Raw genomic sequence first — 23,396 nt, 5'->3', positions numbered from 1 at the left:
TGGGCCTTTGGTCTGACCCAATGTGATCGTTTTATGCTCTTAGGTACATGAAAAGAACAACCATCACAACAACAACAGGCATGGACTACTCAGGGATGGTCTACTCAGCTGATGACCTCTAGAAAAATAATAGTCTGCAAAGAGAGGTCTGCTGTGACCTGGTTTGTTTCTTTCTCATTTGCAGCTGAGGGAATACCTCGCATTAAACTGACGGACAGGAGGGATCTGTGCTACAGGAGCAGGATGATCAGTAGCTGTGGAAGGAGCTGCAGGAGATTAAAGTACTGGAGGTAGAAACCCATGCACACTAATGATGGCTGGTGCCCATTGGGACTGGTAGGTCAGAAGACAGGTCGACCACAGCAGATGGAACCAGAGCCAATGATGGGCAGAGCCAACTCATTCTTGTTTTGTCTCTGTCGTCCTCCCTGCTGAATTGTACAAAGGCGACATTGAGACTAGGAAGGGAGAAGATGACAGGCAGGGCCAGTCCCTGCACTGGTTGTAAGTATGAAGGCAGGACAGGTGAGGGCTGGCTGAGGGCAGACGGAGGCTGATGGACCGGCACCCACGCTGTCTCCTACATGCACACACACAAACATGTTCCATAAGGACAAGAAGTCAGAGCTTGGAAAATATACTTTTTTGAACTACAACTCCGATCAGCCCAATCCAGTGGCCATGCTGGCTGGGGCTGATGGGAGTTGTAGTTTAAAAAAGTAACTTTTCCAAGCCCTGCAAGAAGTATTGGGTAAGGTTTGGGGAGACAGGGCAATTGAGGGTCAGGCATCAAGAAGGGATGGGATGGCTGTGGAAGCAGCAAATGACTGGGGGAATTCTCATATAGTGCTTGAAGGAAGGAGTGAGTGTTGCCATTGGAGAGAAGAGCTGTCGGGGCACCGAAGTGAGTCGCTGTGTTAGTCCAGCACAGAGGGCGGGAGAGAGCAGAGAGCAACACATTCATTTATTATGACATATGGACTAGGGTCCACTTCCATTTGTTCAAATGGACTCATATATTTCTCTCTCTTGTACAGGGCAGAGAATTGCCACCCATCTCCCTCCCCCTCTCTGTACAGAGGTTGCACTGTATAGGTTTCTAAAAGTAGCTGGCCACTTTGTGTATTTTACAGACCAGGATGTATACATTTATAGACAGTGAAATATTTAGTGTGGAAAGAGCATTTGTGTGCTTTTGGGTGTTTGTTTTCTGCATATAACTCCGCTCTCGCGCTTTGCAGTTACACAATCCTGCCCTTCCCTTCCTCCTTTCTCTCTTTCTGTCTGTCACACACACTGTTGGGCCCATTGCCATGAACTTTGAAGGCTTGGATTTTCCAGAGTGAGCTGTCTTTTGAGCATTCAGTAGTGAGCACCCCCTTCCTACTCCCTAGCCAATCCAGATGCGACAGAGGTGTGGCCTCCACAATCCATAAAAGCAGTCCCTTCCTTCATCTGACAGCTCACTGCTCCTGTTAAGCAAGCTTCAATTGCTGAGCCGTGCTTTCTGCTGCTTGCTGTTGCTGCATGAATACCTTGTGTGGCACGACAACTATGTGCTATCCTTGTGAGTCCAGGCTGCCCGCACTAAAGGTGCCCACGGTACCTAGCAGGCCAGTGCCCACTGGGCCCCAGTACTTCACTTTTGATCCTCTCCCAGAAGTCAAGAAGAGTCCAGCTCACAGGAACCTCTCAAAGACAAACAGGATCAAGAAGAAATCCCGGAGAGTTCTTTATCCCCGAGTGGTGAGTTAGTGCATTCATACACAGGGACAGGATGCTGTTGTCACACAGTGAGCTTGGACTCCTGGGTCCTTCTGGAGGGAGGTGTGTGGTTTTTTTGTTGCTTTTCTGAGTTGGAGCAAAAGGAGAGGCAGAATTGGGAATTCTGGGACCCTTAACAGTGCAATCCTATGCACATCTACCAAGAAGTAAACCCACTGAATTCAGTGGGACCTTCTCCCAGGTAAGTGTTATAGGACTGCAACCTTAGGGAGGATCAGGTTCAACAGACTCTCCTGTTCCAGCTCAAAATAATGAGACAGAGCACAAGAGCCAAGGACAGGATTCTAGGCTACCCAGAATCTCCTTCTTAAGAAACATTTGAATGAGAGAAGCTAAATAAGGCTGTGTACAACACCAGACATTTAAAGTACATTTCCCTCCTCCCAAAGAGTCCTGGGAACTGTGATTTACCCCTCTCAGAGCTACAGTTCCCAGCACCATTAACAAACTACAGTTCCCGGGATTCTTGGGGGGGAAAGCCATGCGCTTTAAATGTATGGTGTGTGTTATGTAATATTCCCTTACTTAGGCAGCTCTGGTTCTTCCCCCTCTCCCCTTGCTTTCTGGCAAGCTCCCTATGCCTTGAATAGTTGCACAGCTGACTGAAATTCAACTGGTGAAACTTTCCCCATTGTTGCAACTGCAAGGTGGGGCAAGCTCTTGAATTTTCATCATGCAGCAGTCAGACACAGAAGAGCTTTGCCAAAAAGAAAAAAAAAGGGGGGGGGGAGCTGTCAGATAAAAAAAGAATTTTGCCAAAAAAGAAGGTGGTGATCCTATCAACATGCTGAGTCAGGTATTGATGCAGAAAATCTGTTCACAATTAGTCACTGCTTATTACCTGCTTCGGCATGTTGTAGGATCCTTCTCTTCCCACAGAAGCTATAGGGAGAGAGTTCCCTCTAGTCCATGCACTCGATAGCAAGGACTCTCTCTAGTGAAGCCAAACCAGCTTGGTGGAGTCAGCCGTGTTCTGGAGTGTCCTAGAGTTTGCATCTGAGGCAAAGCGATTGTAAATTGGGGTACAGTTAAGTTACGCGTAAGTGAGGAGAAATGTTTTGCAGCATGATATGAGAACGATGTGCAGCTATTAGAGGGAAATCATGTTGGCTTTGGTGCATGGAAATGGAAAAGAACATTGCATTCTGTGGAAAAGGGCTGCCCTTTAGATATCCAGGTAGACATTGCTAGCTGAAAGGGATTCTGGGAAACGTGCTTAACTGCAAATAGGAACATGGAGGATACTGGGCACCATTCATTCTTGTTATGTTTCTAATTGCCTGCTTTTACCCTCTTCACAGGTGAAACGCTACTATCCCACTGAGGAGCCCAACTACACCAAACGCCTTCTCTTCATCCTTCTCACCATCATCTTCTTCCAAGTCTACAGTGCTGAAGAAGACTTCCCTCTCATGGAAGCCTCCCTGAGTGCAGAGGAAAACATCTCCGGTTGCTCTACAGAGGTGAAGGAATCCCCGGGTGAGATCCTCCTTCTGCAGCAGCCTATCACTTCAGCACTCTCCTTGGAAATCACAGAGGCAGCCAATGCCACTGGCTGGAACTGGGGAGATGAGGAGGCATCCGCATCTGCCGTTGACATCACCCAGTTTTTGGAGCAGAGCCCAGCTGCTTTCTGAAGATCCCCAAGGGAACAGAACTGTGAAAGGAGCTTAGGCTGGAGTGTAACATCTGGGCTTAGAAAAAGCAGGACTCAAGCCATGAATGGAACCCAGCCAGCTCCTTCCAGCACTCTGGAGTGATTTTGCTCCAAGCCCAGCAAGGCTGACGTCAAAGAAACTTGAACCAACACTACAGCTTCAAGAGGAAGGGGACATTTTCTGTTTCTGCAGCAGATCAGATATCTGGCAAGCAGTGTGAAGGATGTTAATTTAATATTTATTATTATTATTATTAATGATGATGATGTATAATTTAATATGTGTAATTTAATATGTATAATTTAAACTGACAATTTAAATTTGTGTGTGAAACTGGGAGTTTGCACTGGAAATGCTGGCTTACATGTTGGACTAAAATAAACAACTTGTAATGTCTGTCTTTCTCTGTGGTGGGACATAATTATATTAGAGCCTATTGGAAATATATTAAAATCTCTAATGTGGAAAATTACCTGTAGATTTGCTAAAGCAAGATCTATTTTGTAGTCTATACTTTTTTGGAGGGACAGTATTTTGATGAAGATTAAAGTATGTTGAGGAAGCCCTGAAATTGGAGGATGGTGCTATGATGCTCTTAGCTGGTTTGGTGGGGAAATTATTTGTGTGACTGCAGCTAGGAGAGTACAGAAGTATTGACAGGCAAATCAAGAACAACTTGCCATTTCTGGAGCTGATGGAAAAGACAAACTACAGTATTTCTGGTTCCTTGATAAAGAACACAATGCAAAAGGGAGGTAAAAACATTTTAGGAGACTTCTCAAGTGAAATTGTTTTTAATTAAAAAAAATAATTAAAGCCTCTTTCTTCTGCTTCAGATATTAGCCAGCAGCATCCCTTGCTGTAATGTTTGCTTACTGTGTAAGCATGCGCTCTCTCTCAAAAGCAGTGACCAGATCCACACCAGCAGTTCTGAAACTGGAGTTAATTTCTTTTGTGAATTGCACTTTACATTGTCTACACTATTGCAGGCGAATTGTCTGAACTCTGTATGTTCTGTGAACAAAAATGAATAAATGTTTTACACGATGCTTTTTGTCTGACTGGGATATGTGCAAGTGGTGTGTGGAGAGAGTGGAGGGGGTGAGGATAGCCTGCTGGTCTAGGGGATGTAATGACAGCAAAGAGGGGCATCAGGCCACAGCACAGTAGTAGAGCATTTGCTTTGCCCAAGTTCAATTCTCAGCATCTCCGGGTAGAGTTGGGAGAGATCCCCTGCCTGAAACCCTGGAGAACCACTACCAGTCAGTAGAGATAATACTGAACTCAATGACCCAATGGTCGGACTCAGTGTAAGGCCTCTTCCTATGTTCAGCAGGTCTTTAAAGGTCATAAGGAACCTGAGCATGAGCCTGCAGTTAAGTCCCATAGCCTAGCAGTACTTACTGTGACTGCACGGGTGTTACTGTTCAGCACTGAGATGGGAAATTTTGGGCAGTTTCCAACGCACTCGTTCCATTAGCTCCTCTGCCCCTGCGCATGCTCCCCACAGTCCCCAAATCTGCTCCAGAGGGGTTGGGAGAGCTCCCATAACAGATTTAAGGGGTGCACAGGGAGAGGAGGTGGAAGGGAAGTGCCACTGCACAGCAAAAAGTCCTTGCGCTGAATGAGTGTTGAATACCCCCCTTTGCTTCCTTTGGGGCATCAGTAATGCTGCCAAAGAGTGAATGAGTGCGGTTCTGTTTGTTATTTTTAAAAGTTGATGAGAGGGCTGAGGAAAGCTACAGTAACAAATCTTCCTGAACATGGCCCTGAATGGGACCCAACAGTCAACTAACCCTACAGAATAACCGACATGATCAGCTGCAAGAGTGTGTCACTCTGACAGAGCTTGGAAAAGTTACTTTTTTGAACTACAGCTCCCATCAGTCCCAGCTAGCATGACCACTAGATTGGGCTGATGGGAGTTGTAGTTCAAAAAAGTAACTTTTCCAAGCTCTGGTCACAATCAGGAGCAAACAAGATAAGCTATGCCCAAGGTATGTGCAGAACAGAGGGCTCTAGCTTACTAACGCAACAATGTCAAGGCGTATCCGTCAAGGGCAAGCAAAAACCACAAGGGTTGTTACCAGTGTGACCTTGGATGCACTTAGGGTGTCTCCAGCCTCTTTTGTGGGAGGGATTCAAGCGTATACTGGAACTTTTGGTTTGCACAATTAAAGTGGATCAAAGTACTTTGCTGGCTTGGCACACAACAACAAGAACATCCCTACGGACTTCCTGTGGTTTGGAAAGTGACAGGGAAATGCACTGAAAAGTGTGGTATAAAGGAATGATTAGTGGGAAGATGTGTAAGAGCCTTGCAAGCAAATCAGGATGAATGCAGAATGAATGCTGGTTGTCATTTAGGCTGTGAGCACACTAGTTGCAGACAGCAAAGTGTTTCTTTTGGCCACAGCTGGAGGGGGAATGGGTTCATCTGCTGATCACTTGCAAAATCTCTTGGAAGCTTTTCAAAAAATGCACTCAAGCTGCTCCCATCAGGTTTTACCGTAAAAAGGGGCAGGGTTTGACTAGCGTCTTGTGCCTCTGTTTTCAGAAAAGAGAGGTGGAGACACACTGGAACTGGCAGAACAATAAGTGTGTTTCTACCCATAACCACCCACAAACAAATCAGAATGGATGCCCAATAAAGACTAGACATAGTCTAACCTCCACATAAGCTTTGTGCAAGCAGATACGGATGAATGCTGAATAAACAGGCCATCAGGAGGAGCCCTGATTTGCATGACAGATATAAAAGAAGGGAAATGACATTTTGTGGCTTTCACAGTCCAAGCCCCAAAACCACCTCTGAAGCAGATGCCAATTAGCTTGTGACACCAAAGATTTTCACTCATAGTTTGTCATAGATACTTATGCTACTCCGATATGTTTTGGGCACCCACTTTCCATAAACTACTGTCTAAGCAGACAGGCCTGTTGCCAGATGAGTACATGCTCAGGGTATATTGAAGCCCTGGGCTCCTTTAGGTGGAAGGGTGGGATATAAAACTGAATGAATGAATGAATGAATGAATGAATGAATGAATGAATGAATGGGCTGGAGCTCAGAGGTACCCTGAAGGGCCCCATAACTTTAGTGTCACCCATGTACTCTGAGAAGGCCATTTCAAAAACGTCATGTTACCCTGCCCTTCCTCCAAGGAGTTCATGGTAGTGTTCATCTGGGCTGGCACCAGGCATGACTGGGCCCTTGGGCACCAGCTGCCCCAGGTCCACAGCACCGTAGCCCAACACACACACCTAATACAGATGGTGCAGGGCTAATAAGCCTGCCCACATGCCTCGCCTTGTGTCATGTGAATTATGTGTCTTGGGTGATGGGAGAGGTAGGTGGGGCATGCTTGCAGGCTTATTAAAGCCTGCACTGTCTGTATGGGGTGGGTGCTGAGAGCTCCCTCTCTACGATCTGCAGCAGGGGCGGGTTGCAGGACCCAATGCTGCCACAGATCATGAAATGCGAGTGTCACCCTTCTACCCTAAGGAGGAGACCTTCAGGGGCCCTTCTGGGCTGCAGGGGCCCTCAGCCAGGGCCCAACCTGGGCACACTCTTGCACCAGCCCAGTCGTTCATGGTTCTCCTGCTCAGCCAGCTTTGTAATCCTTGCAACAATCTTGTGGTTAAATTAGGCTGAAGCAACTGACTGACTGACTGAGGGTCATTCAGCAAGCTTCATGGGTGGGTGGGGATTTTTACCAGGATGTCCCTGGCCCTAATTGGACATTAATCACTACACCACGCTGGTTCATCCAGCTCTTCTTATCAGTCAAGAAATCACTTCATATTTCCATTGCAGTGATGACTTAAGAGCTGATTGTTCCCTCAGTGCAAAGGAGGGTAAAAGCCTCTCATTCAGTTTTAACTCCACTCTCAGCAAGGGATGCAGAGAGAGAGGTGAAAAAGATGTTTTATTGCAGTTGCCAGCTTGCAACTTAAGAAAAACTCTGGAGTGGGGGAGCCATGGGCAGGTTTAGACTGGTCGGGGTTCAAATTTGGCCTATGAGGTGGTTTACCCCAAACCACACCCACCACACCCACCTGAGATGATGTCAGATGTAGGAGAGACACAGCTGCCAATGCACACTTAGGAGCCCTCCCAGTTGTGCACTGGCAGGGGAAAGCAGGCTTTCACTGATGGATGGTAGATGCAAACTCTGATGAATCAAGTGTGTAAGGAGTCCCTGCGGGGAACTCCCTGGCGCACCCAGTGACTGCTGTACGTGGTGCTTTGAAATACCGACTTTAAAACATACAACCATCTGTTGTCATTATGCCATCAGGTGATTGACAGTCAGGCAACCCTGCTTACCTGTCAAATTTAGAAGCGTTTCCTAGGAAGAGGGATTGATTGTTAAACCACTCTGGGAACTGTAATTCTGTGAGGGAAATAAGGGTCTCCTAACAACTCTTGGCATCCTTAACAAACTACAGTTCCCAGGATTCTTTGGGGGAAGCCATGACTATTTAAAGTGGTATGATACTGCTTTATATGTATGGTGCTGATGGGGCCACAATGGTAGCCAATACAATATTCTTTGGAAAGGTTAGTGCTTTGGGGGGCGGGATGAGGTGCAGGTACTCATACCTTGATGAAAGTGCTTGCCATGAGCAACCAAAAAAGAAGGTGCCAGTACTCTGTGCCTGTGTGTTCCATCACACAAAAAAAGCACTGGGCAAGCCTAATGTTATGAGCCATTTCACATGTTTCTGATTGCAGGTTGCACTATGTGATGATCACCATGCCTTTTTTATGTGTGTGGTAATGTGATGCAACATGTTATTGTCAGAGCTTGGAAAAGTTACTTTTTTAAACTACAACTCCCATCAGCCCCAGCCAGCGTGACCACTGGATTGGGCTGATGGGAATTGTAGTTCAAAAAAAGTAACTCTTCCAAGCTCTGGTTATTGTAGTGAATCTCAACAAAATCAGTTATGCAGCTGCCCCATGGTATGTGTTTAATTTCAACTTCAAAAGTGCCCTGTGGAGAGCCGTCGTTGGCCTTGGATCTCTTCATTATGTGTCTATGGGGAACATGTTGTTAAAAAAAAATAAGCACATGAGGCGCCATCAAGTATAGTGTTCTCTGTTACAATGCACATGGCATATGTCTAGGGTTACCAACCATACTCTTTTAAGAGTACATGTACTCTTTTTGAGATGGTGCAACAGCATACTCTTACTTTTCACTTATTGAAGCGAAATGTACTCTTTTTTAAATGACAACATGATGGTAACCCTACATATGTCCCATGCTTATAACGTGTGAAGGGGCCCTAAGAGAGCTCCAGATGTGTTCACTGTTGTCCTTTTGGTGCCCATTGAAGACATTCCTTTTTCAACAAGCCTTCTAAGTAGAAACATTTATCCCAGTTGATAACGTATTTGTTTTGAATTTATATGTGGTCATGGTGGTATTTTAAATTGTATTTGTTTTAAATTGTTTTCATATATGCAAATGTTTTAGCTGTTTTTATATATGCAATTATGACATGGAATGCATATATAAAAACAGCGAAAACTTTTGCATACTGTATAGAGAAACGATTTAAAACAATAATATATAAAAAACAATTGAAAATGACAACACCACACACACACATATATTTTATTTATTTATTTATTTCTTAAACTTATATACCACCCAACTAGCAATAGCTCTCTGGGCGGTTAACATGAAATACAATAAAATTACAGAATCTGATACAACAAGCATATAAAAACTACACAATCTAAAACCAAGTTACAAACATTTAACTAAGATTAAAATGCCTCAGAGAAGAGAAAGGTTTTAATTTGGCGCCGAAAAGATGATAGTGTCGGCGCCAAGCATACCTCCTCGGGGAGACTGTTCCACAATTCGGGGGCCGCCACTGAGAAGGCCCTAGATCTCGTCACCACCCTCCGGGCGTCCCTATTATATTGATTATATATATAATCAATTCAAATCCAAGACAGATTTGAATATGTTGTATGTTTCTATGATACTGTAAATTGCTTTTGGATGCCTCATGGGAAGCAATCAATAACAACAACAACAACAACAATAATTCCCCATCTAGTCCTAGTTATGCTAATGGATGGTTTGATTGGGGGGACTTGAGGTGCTTTCAGGTGGGCATCTTGTATCATAAACTGGTTGTTCAGATCCATTTTTTCTGTGTGCGTTTTTGACACCTTAGCTTCCACACATTCTTGTTTTTCCGGTCATGGATATTCATTGCATTTCCACCACTTGCCACCGACAGCTCTGGGCAAAGACTGATGCAATGTATCCAGAAGAGGATTTTTCTGCCTCTCCTCAATCACTCCCCTCCCTTCTCCTGCCCGCCACTCCCTTGTCCTGTGCCTGTGTGACTCCATCTTTTTTTCAAAAAGGTCCCAGAAAGTGCCCATGAGCAAATGTTACCAGCCTGAATTATAATGTCTAACAATGGACAAAATGGAAGCTTTGCAATTTGTTTCTGAATACTGAGTTCTTGTGCAACAGTGATGTTTACCTGACCAAGGCTTGCACAAGAGTGAAAAAGAAGTCTTGCCCAAGACCTCTGTATTAAAAGTTAAACAAAAATGTCCCAAGTAGGTACCGTGATTACAGTCTCTGAGATAATTTCCAACATCTAGATCACTTCCAGGTGTGCTGTTTATTGAGCATTCATCTCAATTTGTTTGCAGGGAGATTAGTTGCTGTCAGCTATTTAATGAGCATTCATGCCGATTTGTTTGCAGGGAGGTTAGACGATGTTGCATCAAAGCAAGTGTTATTCCACACGTTCCAGTCATTTTCCTTATCATAAAACATCTGATCTTTTGGGGAAGTGGTTTTGTTGCACAAGACCTCCCAATCAACTGTAATTGTGCAGCCTGATTTCATTGGTATGTGATTGAAAATAGCAGCTGTCTAGAAGCACCTATACAGTGTGGAGATTTTGAGACAACAACTTCTCCCAATAATGGGTTGTTGAAATTGAAAGTGTCTTCAGCATGCAACAGTTGGTCAAAATAAAATCGGCACACCTGTATCATTTGGGTTGCTAGAAACAAAATGTCTAGGCTGTGTTCAGTTGAGGAGCAAACGGAAGTAGGGGTATAGTGCTAGAGACCATCTCCCAAAATGTCATCACACATGTGGCAACCTGCCCACCCAAACTAAAAGTGCTGATGGGTTTCTACACCAACAGTAACTGCAGATGTGTTACACGTCATTTTGACTTACTGGATTTTCCGTCGTAATGGGAAATCTGGATTAAATGCAAAAAAAAAGTATGAGCAGGCATTTGATAGCAACTATGTCATCTGGATGCTGCAAAAAGCTTGTGTTCATGAGCAACACTGATTCAATAAACTCTTATCTATTTCATCAAAGATGAAAGCCTCACATTGGGCCAAGAGACACTGAGCCTGTGCACCGCTAAGTGATGTGGACAGTGAAGGTTAAATTTTCCCTCTTGATACATGCCTATCTTTAGTCTGAGATAAAGGGACACCACAGTCCCACCCAGCCTCCCATGGAAAGAAGTGGATTATCAATTCCTCATAGCCTTCCAGTAAGAACTGCACATTCATTCCAAAAGGAGGTGTTTTAGAGCACAAGTGGGTTTGTTGACTGAATACGTGAGAGTGTGATCCTATTTGTGCAAGTGATCTAATGAGATTATCTTGGTGGGAATCTTGTTGTTTCTTTGAAATAAGCTCCATGGTATTCTGTGAATACAGTGGTGTGTGAAAGGCATCAGCATATGATGGTGACACAGGCTTAGAAATGGAGGGAGGAGCTTCAGATCATCAGACTTTGCTCACTGCATCGCCGCCATCCCAGTTACATCATCAGATTCAGAGAACAACAAAGGAGGCAAAAGGGTGTGCAATAACTAGGAACAGACATATTTAGCTCAGAGATGAAGGAAGGATGTGATACTAGTTACCTGATGTCTCAAGAAGTGAGAAGAAACGTTTACAATTAGAAGTGCAGTCGGCTCAAGGTGCAATAAAGCAGGGCTTAGGGCTGGGCATCCAGAAATAAAAACTTCCTTGCCCACTTCCAGGCTGTCACTATTTTCTGGGAGGGATTCCATACCGGTAAATTTAAGTTCGTGGAATGGATGTGGCGTAACAAATTCACTTTTTAAAAAACCCAACTTCTTGAATAAAGGAAGTGTGTGGGATAATGATCGATTGACGGGAAGTGGTTCATTCATTCATTGGCGGTCACTCCTGGCAGAGTAAGATTGTCTTCCAAGATAAGGTCTTTAACTGTGGGTCTGTAAGTGACTGTGGAGGCCAAAAAGTTGTGCAACCTCTGTGCAAACACATCAGGATAAGTGCTCAATAAATAGTGGTTGTGGTGTAACCTCCACATAAGCTTTGTGAAAACAAAGGATGAATGCTGAATAAACAGGTTATTTAGAAGGGACCTTGCTATAAAATACATTCAGCAAAGGAACACATTTATCTTTTGGGAAATTATGAAACCTCCTTTGTGGAAAGTTTGTTAAATATGAACTGTTTACCTATGATGGTTTATGTCCACAGTTCTTCTCCTCTTAACTCTCCATTTGTTAATATCCTTGCACTTTTCTGTTCTGGGTCATCCTTGCCGTAAGTAACCCATTAGTTTCCCATAGGGGGAAAAGCAGGGAGACGGGTGCTGGAGAAGGAAGCCAAAAGGGAGATTGGGAGATGAGTCTCTGTGCAGACCAAAGGAAATGAGAAGGGGTGCATAAGTGCCAGAGGCATAGACTTTCCAATATCTGGGGGAGCAGGGCAATCTAGGAAAAGGTGAGTGCGGGCCAGTGGTTATAGTGGCTTCTCAGCAGTCTCTCGCTGTGTCCTTTCTTTGAAATTCACTTTCAGGATGCTCACTTTAAGATCTGAAGATGTACATGCATGTACAGTACATAGGACAAACTGCTCAGTCTCTGCACAGGAGAATAAATGAAAACAAATGAGGCATTAAGAAATGTAACACAGAAAAGCCTGTAGGGGAATATTTTAATCATCCTGGCTATTCAGTTATTATTATTATTAATAATAATAATATTTATTAGTCGCTTTTCCCCAAAAAAGGAACTCAAAGCGACGTACAAAAAAAAACTGTACTCGAAGTGGCTTACAACAAAAGCAAACAACAATTACAAAAACAATTTCATAATAAAATACAACAGCCGTAACAAAACAACAAATGTCACAGCAATACAAAAACCATTTCAGTACTATAAATATAACATTACAATCTTAAACAGGTCACATTACACCACTTGGCAATATGGCAACAAGAAAAGAAAATTAGGAGTCTTGTCTCTCCTTCATTCAGAAGGGTGACTTAACAATATGAAACTGCCTAAATTATAGCATCATGGGTGCCTTTATTTGGTAAAGGCATGGTTGTAGTCTCTGAGCCAGCGCAGAGTGCAAAACAGTTTCTGTGCAGTAATTCAGTTTCTGAGCACTATCGGCAATCTTCTTCTTCTCACTTCAGATTCTTAACCAAGTATCCTTTAAATGAGTGCAAGGACGTTTGGGGGCCATTCCTAACAATTTTGAAGTGCATCATGACCACCTCTATAGCCATGCCCCCAAGGAAAATCCAGAGTCACGCCATCAGGATTTTATATATCTTGTTTTTTTAACACACTGCTTAAAAACTCCACCTTAGAAACACAGACATTGAAAACAAACTACTAACAACATCTCATAATTAAGTGTATGGGGCATGACTGCAATCCTGTGCACAGTCACTTGGGTAAGCGTTGAACTCAGTATAGTTTCAACTTGTACAACACATTTGGCTTTAACATATTATTTGCTGTTGAGCAACAGATGTTAGAATATTCTTTGTCTGTTACCAAATTATAAGAAAGCCATTCACGGGTTCTTTTCCAAGTATCTTGGTACTGTCGTCCTGGAGTTCTAATCTTGGAAGACTGTCTTGGTTGCCTGTCAAGGGAGAAATTATGGAGGTTTCTCCTGGCCCTGCCTTCAAGTCTCCACCGTAGGCTGTTCGAGGTGTACTTTCACCACTGAAAGCATCAACCTCAGAATGGGCTTTCCAGTTTCGAATAACAAATCTCTCCATGGCAAATGAGTGAGAATGGTGGACTGAACACAATTCAAAGGAAAATATCAGGATTCTGCAGGAAAAGAACCACTATTGCAACCACTCTAGACCCCAGTATAGCCACTGATCCAAAAAAGTGCCAGTTTAAGCCCCCTCCCTGCAAGTTTAGACCTATGGATGGGGGGAGGAATGGGTCAAGCTTTAAACATGACACAATGGTCACATCCACACCATAATTAATGCACTCTTACACCCAGGACTTTTTTCTTTGTTGACAGTACTCATCAGTATGGAGTACCGACACCTTTTTTTGGTGCCCGTAGGAGCCATTTTGTGCTAGCATGGCACCCACTATATGAGTACCAGCACCTCATTTTTTTTTTACCAAAAAACACGGATTATACCACATTAACCATCACGGCTTCCTCCAAACAATCCTAGGAACTGTAGCTCATGAAGGGCGCTGGGAACTGTAGCTCTGTGAAGGGTCTCCTAACAACTCTCAGCACCCTATGTAGCCCAGGCTTTAACACAGGGCACATTGCAGTTGTTTAGGCAACTGCATAATATATTGCCCAACTACCAAGGTCTCAATGAAAGGGAGAAGCCTAGGTGAGGAAGAAGACTGTGCAGATTAGACTGGGTTCAAAAGCAGAAGAGGAAATAGGGAGGGAGGGGGCATAGGCAGGATGTATGTGGTAAATACCTAGAAATAAGGGAGAAAGAGGGTACCTCTTATACTGTTGGATGTCACATTGCCCAGTAGCACGAGATATATCACTATTACACATGCTTTGTGGGAGGGGGAAAATTACTTCCTTCTCTTTGTTTTCAACATACAGTGTTTAATTTCCTCTAGAAGATCTTACATTATACAAAAAAGATCAACAGCTGTTGCGTGTTTACACCACATCATCTTGGGTTGTACAAACAGGCTTATCCTTGTATGGATGGTGACCACACACTCAGATTATTTTTCTTTGGGATCTCTTTCAAGGGCTACCAGATCTTTTTGGTGCTTCTATCGATAGAAAGGCACCCAGCTGGAAAGATGCAAGTGATATTCTTTCTACCTACCAGCTAGAACAGGTGTGGGGAACATATGGCTCTCCAGATGTTCCTGAACTACAACTCCCATCAGCCCCAGCAAGCATGGCCAATGGCTTAGTGTGGTATAGTGGAAACAGGATGAGATATGACATTTATCATCATCATCATCATCATCATCATCATCATTATTATTAATTATGCTCTTTCTCCCAAGAAAAGCCCAGGGCAGCAAACTCATCAATAATAAAACTTTTTTAAAAAGCATTCTAAAACAATTAAAAACACCTCAGCCAGTAATCTCAGGGTTGTCAGGAACAGTGTCTTTCAATCATTAAATGCCTCTGAACAGGAATGTTTTTAAATTCTTCCTGAAAGTCAATATGGAGAGACCTCACCAGGGAGGTCATTGCACAAACGGGGAACTGCCACCAAACAGGCCCTGTCACAGATCAATACCAACTGGGTAGCCCCCAGAATGTAGGAGGTCCAGTTTTAAATAGGTGCTCAGCCATTAAGTTCACTTCATAAATTAGCAGGGCAACCATTCAGACTCTTGGGTTCCCTAGCAGGCCTTACTCATAGAATCACAGAATCGTAGAGTTGGAAGGGACCTATAAGGCCTTGAGTCCAACCTCCTGCTCAATGCAGGAATCCAATATAGAGCATACCAAGAGATGGCTGTCCAGCTGCCTCTTGAAAGCCTCTAGTGTTGGACAGCCCACCACCTCCCTAGGTAATTGGTTCCATTGTCGTACCGCTCTAACAGTTAGGACGTTTTTCCAGATGTTCAGTCAAAATTTGGCTTCCTATAACTGGAGTCCATTATTCCGTGTCCTGCACTCTGGGACAATCGAGAAGATATGCTGGGGGCTGGCCCTCCTCTGTGTGACGTTTCCAGTACTTGAAGAATGCTACTGTTAGGTCTGGAAATAATCAGGTGTACGTGAGCTGAGAAGGTAGTGACGGCTTGCGTGTTGGGTTTGGAGTGGACCTAACACTACCATATCTCCCCTCAGTCTTCTCTTCTCAAGACTAAAGAGGCCTAGTTCTTTCAGCTTTGCTCATATGGCTTTGTTTTCAGTCCCATAATAATCCTCACTGCCCTTCTCTGAAACTGTTCCAGTTTGTTTGTATCCTTCTTAAAGTGTGGTGTCCAGAACTGGATGCGGTACTCAAGATGAGGCCTAGCCAGTGCCAAATAGAAGGGAACCAGTATTTCAAGCGATCTGGAAATTATACCTCTGTTAATGCAACCTAAAATAGCATTTGTCTTTCAGCCTAGCCTTGCCCAACAAAATCCATTTCTTACAAATAATATCTACTGTATGTTTCTCTTTTGTTACTTCTTTGTCCCCGGCTTGGGATTGCATAATGGCTAAGCATGTGAGTTTGCTGGGAACTCAGTTTAAATTTTACTTCTGCCATGAATTCACTAGAGGGGACGCCATGTTAGTCCCTTGTGTCACCTAAAAGACTACCTTACTACTTGACCTTACAAAAGGCATTTTGTCAGCCCCAGTGCACCATATAAAATATGGACATAATGTCCAGCTCACAGGATTGTAAGAACTACTGGAATAATTTATTATTTATTTATTTATTTTACAGATTTATGAACCGCTTTACAACCAAAAACTACTGGCATACAATGTGATAAACTGAGATAAAATATAATAAAAATACAGACTCTCCAAACAATAAAACAATTTCTAAGATGTGTCCAATTAATATTCCATAAACAACTGGGTCACACTTCAGGGAAAGGCTTCTTAAACAAAAACGTCTTCAGTAGCTGCCTAGACATGAAGACACTCAGCTGGTAGTGTATTCCAGAGGGCTGGAGCTGCAACACTAAAAGCCTGGTTCCTAATACAAATGTAAGGCACCTCTGGAGCATGCAGTATTCTCAGCAGTGCCCTATCTGAGAAGTGCAGTTGTCAGGCAGGGAAATAGGTAAACTGGTCCCAGGGCTGGTGCCAGGCATTACTGGGCCCTTGGGCACCAGCCTGCCTTGGCGTGAGGCTCCTGTCTATTCCACCTACCTCTCTCCGGTTTCCTACTGCTGTGCATGCTGTGTGCACAGGGCTGCCATTAACCAAGATGGTGGCGGAGGCTTCTCTAAGGGGCTGATGCCCCCGCCGCCATCTTGGTTGATGGCACGCATGCGCATCCACATGCCTGCCATCAACCAAGATGGTGGTAGGGGCAGTAGCCCCTTAAAGAAGCCTTCACCATCATCTTGGTTGATGGTAAGAACATAAGAAGATACTGCTGGATCAGGCCAGTGGCCCATCTAGTCCAGCATCCTGTTCTCACAGTGGCCAACCAGGTGCCTGGGGGAAGCCCGCAAGCAGGACCTGAGTGCAAGAACACTCTCCCCTCCTGAGGCTTCCGGCAACTGGTTTTCAGAAGCATGCTGCCTCTGACTAGGGTGGCAGAGCACAGCCATCATGGCTAGTAGCCATTGATAGCCCCGTCCTCCATGAATTTGTCTAATCTTCTTTTAAAGCCATCCAAGCTGGTGGCCATTACTGCGTCTTGTGGGAGCAAATTCCATAGTTTAACTATGCGCTGAGTAAAGAAGTACTTCCTTTTGTCTGTCCTGAATCTTCCAATATTCAGCTTCTTTGAATGTCCCCAAGTTCTTGTATTATGAGAGAGGGAGAAGAACTTTTCTCTATCCACTTTCTCAATGCCATGCATAATTTTATACACTTCTATCATGTCTCCTCTGACCCGCCTTTTCTCTAAACTGCATGTGCAGTGCTCGCAGCAGCAGAAGACAGGAGAGAGTGGTAAGAGGAGCGAGCAAATGGGCAGACGACCTAGAAGCTCCCTGCCTGTGATTCACAGCAGTGACTCTGCCGTGGATCGCGGCAGGGGAGCACTACTCTCGCACCCGCACGAGGGAACCGTCAGGGGCCCCTCTGGGGCATGGGAGCCCTTGGCAAGGGCCCAACCTGGCCACCCTTTGGTGCCGGCCCTGCCTGGTCCCAGGACTCAAGCTGTTCAGGGCTTTAAATGCTAAAAGGAAAACCTTGAACTGCATAATGCATGCAAAGCACTCTGAACACTATAAATGTGCCATATAAATGCTAAATATTTGTATCATTCGGCTCTCATCTGTCAGTTGCTTCCATCCTGCCCCTCTGCCCCACTCCGTTTCCCTCCTTTTGCGGTATCTTCCATACTTTCCCTCTCAGAGCAGTTGCGAAATCCAAGCTTCCAAGCCTCCCACTGTAGGCCACATCCAATGACCTTGCCCTTGGTGGTGGTTGGGCCAGGGTACAGATAAGGTACCCAAACAACAGCAGATAAGGAGCTCTTATTTGCTTCTCCCTGACCACAGGAGGACTCCATGTTCTTGGCAATGTTGTGCATCCTTCCTAGGCCTCAAAGAAGTAGGCATTACCACAAACTGCCATGCAAGGAGAAGCCTCTTTCATTTACACAACTGAGCAACTGGACAATCTTCAGAGTCAGTTCTGACAATAAATCGATGGTAGTTTATCAGTTCATGGAAAGGAAGGAGGTAATCTTGTGTGAGTCGACTCCACACTGCTCCACATACTCCAACTGTAGTTTGATAATGGTGCTAGGAACTGTAGCTCAATGAGGGTTAAACTACAGTTCCCATTATTCTTTGGGGGGGGGGAGAATCTGTTTTAAATCTACTTTAAATGTATGGTGTGTATGAGCTCTGTATCTCACACAGTGCTTCCAGATCAGGGTTTCATATTGTGAATGGGTTGTTGAGATACTGTAAATGGAATAAAAAAAGGAAATCCAGATTTAATGGGAGGAAAATACAACCTGGCATTTTGATGTCAAAGATGTTGTGATGATGCCGCAAAAAAACTTGCATGCCTGAGGAGTATCAGTCGCTCAGTGACCCCAAAATGATTAATCCCCGGGGCAGCACGCAAACAATATCAATGGGACCATATAATAAATATGTGGGGACGGGGAGTGATATGCAGGGCGGGCACCAGGCATTACTGGGCCCTTGGGCACCAGCCTGCCCAGGTGCATGGCTCCTGCCTGTTCCACCTGCCTCTCTCTGGTCTCCTACTGCTGTGCAAGATGCGCACGCAGGGCTGCCATCAACCAAGATGGCGGCGGAGGCTTCTCTAAGGGGCTAATGCCCCCGCTGCTATCTTGGTTGATGGCATGCAGGCTCAGTATGCCACGTGCGCACGCACATGCCTGCCATCAACCAAGATGGTGGTAGGGGCATCAGCCCCTTAAAGAAGCCTCCACTGTCATCTTGGTTGATGGTTGCCCTGCGTGCACAGTGCACGCAGCAGCAGAAGACAGGAGAGAGAGGTAGGTTGAATGAGCAAACAGGCAGAGGGCCTAGAAGCTCCCTCCCTGCAATCCGTGGCAGAGATTCTGCCACAGATCACAGCAGGGGAGCACTACTCTCCCACCCTTATAAGGGGCCCTTCAGGGGCCCTTAGTCAGGGCCCAACCTGGCCACCCTTTGGTGCCAGCCCTGGTGATATAATACAAAAGGTCCACAGGATTTAGGAGCATGTGATTCATGGTGTCACTGAGATAGGTTGCGGAGTCTCACCCACGAGGGCTTGGCTACATTTTTAAAACAGGAGTGCGGAACCACTTTCATTCAGAGAGTTGGACCCGGAAGTGGCCAACCCTCTGTGGACCACATTGTCAGATGGGTGGGGCCACCCACTGGTCAATCACTTGATGGCATGTGACATCAGGCAAAGGTAAAGCAATTCCTGTGTGCACACATCTGTGGCTTTACCTTTGGCACTGTTTGAGTTTGGCACCTCGTCACGCTGCTTTCAGAAGGAATCAGGTGTACTGAGGCGCTCCTAGTCGCTCCCAAGTGCATCTGATCCCTGCCGAAAGCAGTGTGACAAGGAAAGGTACCAAACTGAAACAGCACCAAATTCAAGCCGTGCCTCCAAGGGAATGTTTCTCTACAGTCGTGGGTTGGATTCAGCACTGTTTGCAGTCACGGCTTTTCATTTCATTTCATTTTCATTTATTTCATTTTTAAACCGCCCATAGCGAATAGCTCTCTGGGCGGTGAACAAAACAAGATTAAAATACAATATTACAATAAAATTACAATAAAATCAGCAACAAGTTAAACGAAAAAAAAAAAATTAAATGAAACACATTGAACATTAAAATGCCTGGGAGTATAGCCAGGTCTTAACCTGGCGCCTAAAAGAAAGTACCGAAGGCGCCAGGCGTATCTCCACAGGTAGGCTTTATCAGTCCTGGACCCAAAGCCATATGACGTCAGGTGATGGACAGGTGGATATGGGCTGGCTGAAACAGGCTGGCAGGACAAATGGGGAGGTTTCCCACTGCTGTTTTAAAACTTGCGAGGGAGCAGTAGGGGATATCCCTGCTGCCTGTTCTCCCGCTTTTTTCCACTGCCCATCCCTTTCTCCACTGTACCCCATTGCTAGCTGTGGCGTTGAACTGGACACCTGCTGCTTGATTTATCCTATGGGTGTGGGGTTAGGCCAAGGGACAACCTCACATATGGTAAGCTGATGTCTGTATTACCCCAGTGGAAAATTGTGAAGATGGGGGTACGGAATTGTAACTGTACCCAGTGAAAGAGGCCAGACCCACACAATTACACTCTCTTAATATAGAAACACACACACAAATATTTTTCCATGGAAACAGAGACATAAATTTCTGAGTAACTGAAAATTTCCTCTTCTGCTTTCTCCAGAAAATGGAGAAGATGACACATGCTTGTTTCCCATCTCCAGATGGGCAGCGTTGTCAAATGAGCAGTATGTAGAAAGGAACAAACGAAGCCATTGGAGATAAGGAGACAGACACAGGGAGTCCATGTCTGAGCTGGATCTCGCTTAGTGTGCTGCCTCCGCAGGGTTAGAATTGTATAGATACTCCTTCTGTTGTGTTAAATAAGGCATTTATTAGGTTAGAGTTATGGAACTCTAAGGGCTGTCTCTATGCTCCCTTAGCCTCACAGTAACTTCCTGTCAGGTGACATCACCCCTCTCTTTAATTGGTTAGTTATTTTTCCCTACAAAAACCTGCCTCAGTTTTGTTTCAGTCATCAGTAAAGCTAGCAGCAGGCCTAGTAGCCCCAGAGGACAACACTCCTTTTTTATCTCTCTCTCTCTCTCAGAAGATACTTCTCTACTAGAATTGCCTCTTCCAGAAGCTTCTTTCTCAGAAGGTAACTCTCCTCCATTTAATCTACCTCATCAACAATCCTACAATATAATTTACCTGCTACCAATCTTCTCCATCATCATCACCATCCTCAGTTCATCATCCCCAGAGACTGTATGCTTTCTTCAAAGTTTCTGTATACTTTTGTGTTTCCTGGTTTAATAAAATAGTTCTGATTAAAAGAGAGAGATTGAGTTGACTGTCTGGCAAAGTGAGTTTCAGAACCACAGGCTCAGAATACTTAGAATCCACATCTTCTCCATTTGACTTTGACCTCAGTAGCCCCACACACACACACACACATTTGCAGGTGAAGTTCAAGACCAAATCTACTTATTCTTGTCCATACCCAAAGGCCCTCACTTTTGTTTTTGTCCCTGCTTTCCAATTTCTTCATTTGAATGTGCTAATTTTGCACAAACAGGGCTTGCATTAAGGAATCAACTGAGTGGTACATGCACCTTTTTTAAAAAACTGTCTGCTCAGGAACTGCACAATAGCACACACCCAGAATTCCCAATTCAGTGCAAGCTTCCGGGTGCACACTTTCAGCGGCGTCACTAGCAGGAGTGCGGGGGGGTGTGGACCTCCGGTGTGCGCCCTCCCAGGGGCATGGACGAGGTGGTTGGACTTTTGTGTGTGTGTGTGTGTGTGCGCGCGCGCGCGCACTCAAGGCCAGCCACCCCGTCCATGCCCCTGGGAGGGTGCATGCCGGAGGGGCACCCAGCCGGAGAAGGCCTGGGAACGCCGGTGCGCCTCCCTCGCCCTGCCAATGCTGCTCCTGGTCTTGCCCGCCCACTCGCCCGCCTCTGAGGAGTTGGAGCAGCCTTGCCGGGCAACGGCGTGGGGCAGGCCGGCTCTGGGTGTCACCCCCCTCATGGTGACACCTGGGTGCAGGCCGCACCCTCTGCACCCCGGTAGTGACACCCCTGCACACTTTACTTTATGTTCAATCCTAAAAAGACAGACATTTCCCATTCCAAAACAAGAGGGTTGCTGTAGGAGACATCGCTACAGTAATAATAGTAAAGCATTTGTAATGTGCTTATGTCACTGTACAGTGCTGTGGATATATTTTATGAGAGGGCAGTATATGAATACTTTTACAAATAAATAAATAAATAAAATAGTGTGGAATCAATAGAAAAAAATAAGCAGGGAGATCTGGAGAAATAATTGCTTTTCAGTTTTTCAGTATTGTATAAATCTGATTGCAGTTTTTTAAAAAACACAGCTGCGGAGCATGTTGGAAATAGTCACCACCATTGCCAGAATAGACTTGGCATGAAAAGGATGTACGGGGCATGGAAAGGGGCATGGTGAAAATGAATAGTTGATCTACCCCCAGGAAAAAAAATGAGGCAACGCATCCGCTGTCTAGAGTGGAGTCGTTTACAGTTGTATTTTTCAAACCTTATCAGATTATCCCTGGATCAGGGAAATCTGAATTTACAGGGGGAAACAAGCAAGAGAGGAGCTATTTGAGGGGGATACCATGTGGACAGCATTACTTAAATGGGAACACAAACAACTTCAAATAAATATTAAACTTGTGTGGACAAGACCAGAGAGGGGGAAAGCTGAATTGCATATATACATCAAACATTTAAAGCACATTATTTGCCCCCAAGAATCCTAACTACTGTAGTTTACCCGATAGAGCTACCATTTCCAGCACTATTAACAAACTACAGTTTCCAGGAATCCTTTGGGGTGGGGATGTGCTTTAAAATGTATAGTATGTATGGGGACGGAACAGCTAAGAGCCCTTGAAAGTGTGGATCAGGTTGTTTGTCAGCTAGTCTGATCCTCACCTGAGAAAAGATGGCTGGTTGAGAGACCCTGAAGAGATGGGGTTGGCTATCAGCCAGCCCAGTCTCCACCTTCAAAACCTCAGGCAACAAGCCTGCCCAGAGCAGGCAATCAACCTCTCCAGAGGGGGCTTGGTTGGCCTGTGTTCTCTCCCTTCTTGTTACCTCTTCCCACCCTCGCTGCATTAATGAAAACATACATGCACAGTTTTCATGGGGGAGTACCCTTTTTGTTTTTTAAAAATGTAATTCTGAAAACCTCTGGGTTCCCTTAGTATGCTGCTACCCAGGGCTGGCGCCAAAGGGCAGCCAGGTTGGACCCTGGCCAAGGGCCCCTGCTACCCAGAAGGACCCCTCATTAGGGTCAGAGAGTAGTGTTCCCCTTCCGTGATCTGCAGCAGGGTCCCTGCCACGGATCACAGGGACGGAGCTTCCAGGCCGCCCTCCCATTTGCTTGCTCCACCTACCTCTCTCCTGTGTTCTGCTGTTGCGCATGCTGTGCGTGCAGGACTACCATCAACCAAGATGGCGGCGGAGGCTTCTTTAAGGGGTCGATGCCCCTACTGCCATCTTGGTTGATGGCAGGCATGTGCGCACACATAGAGTACTGTGCATGCATGCCATCAATCAAGATGGCCGCAGGGGCATCAGTCCCTTAGAGAAGCCTCCACCACCATCTTGGTTGATGGTAGCCCTGCGTACGCAACATGCGCAGCAGCAGAACACAGGAGAGAGGTAGGTGGAACAGGCAGGAGCCACATGCCTGGGGCAGACTAGTGCCCAAGGGCCCATTCATGCCTGGCGTTGGCCCTCCTGCT

General features: G+C 45.2%; 1 protein-coding gene across 1 annotated transcript; it reads left to right on the top strand.

Moving 5' to 3' along the window:
• The first annotated feature begins 1,448 nt into the window (after positions 1-1,448).
• On the top strand, positions 1,449-4,490 carry IER3 (immediate early response 3). The gene is made up of 2 exons (XM_061622105.1): positions 1,449-1,746; positions 3,087-4,490. The coding sequence occupies exons 1-2, from the start codon at positions 1,528-1,530 to the stop codon at positions 3,420-3,422; spliced, it is 555 nt and encodes a 184-aa protein (XP_061478089.1). The 5' UTR covers positions 1,449-1,527; the 3' UTR covers positions 3,423-4,490.
• Positions 4,491-23,396: the final 18,906 nt, after the last annotated feature.

Source organism: Rhineura floridana, chromosome 3 (assembly GCF_030035675.1).
Source record: "Rhineura floridana isolate rRhiFlo1 chromosome 3, rRhiFlo1.hap2, whole genome shotgun sequence".
In the NCBI taxonomy this organism is placed as follows: domain Eukaryota; kingdom Metazoa; phylum Chordata; class Lepidosauria; order Squamata; family Rhineuridae; genus Rhineura; species Rhineura floridana.
Note: the sequence above shows the minus strand (reverse complement) of the source record. Positions and strands in the feature narration are given on the sequence as shown.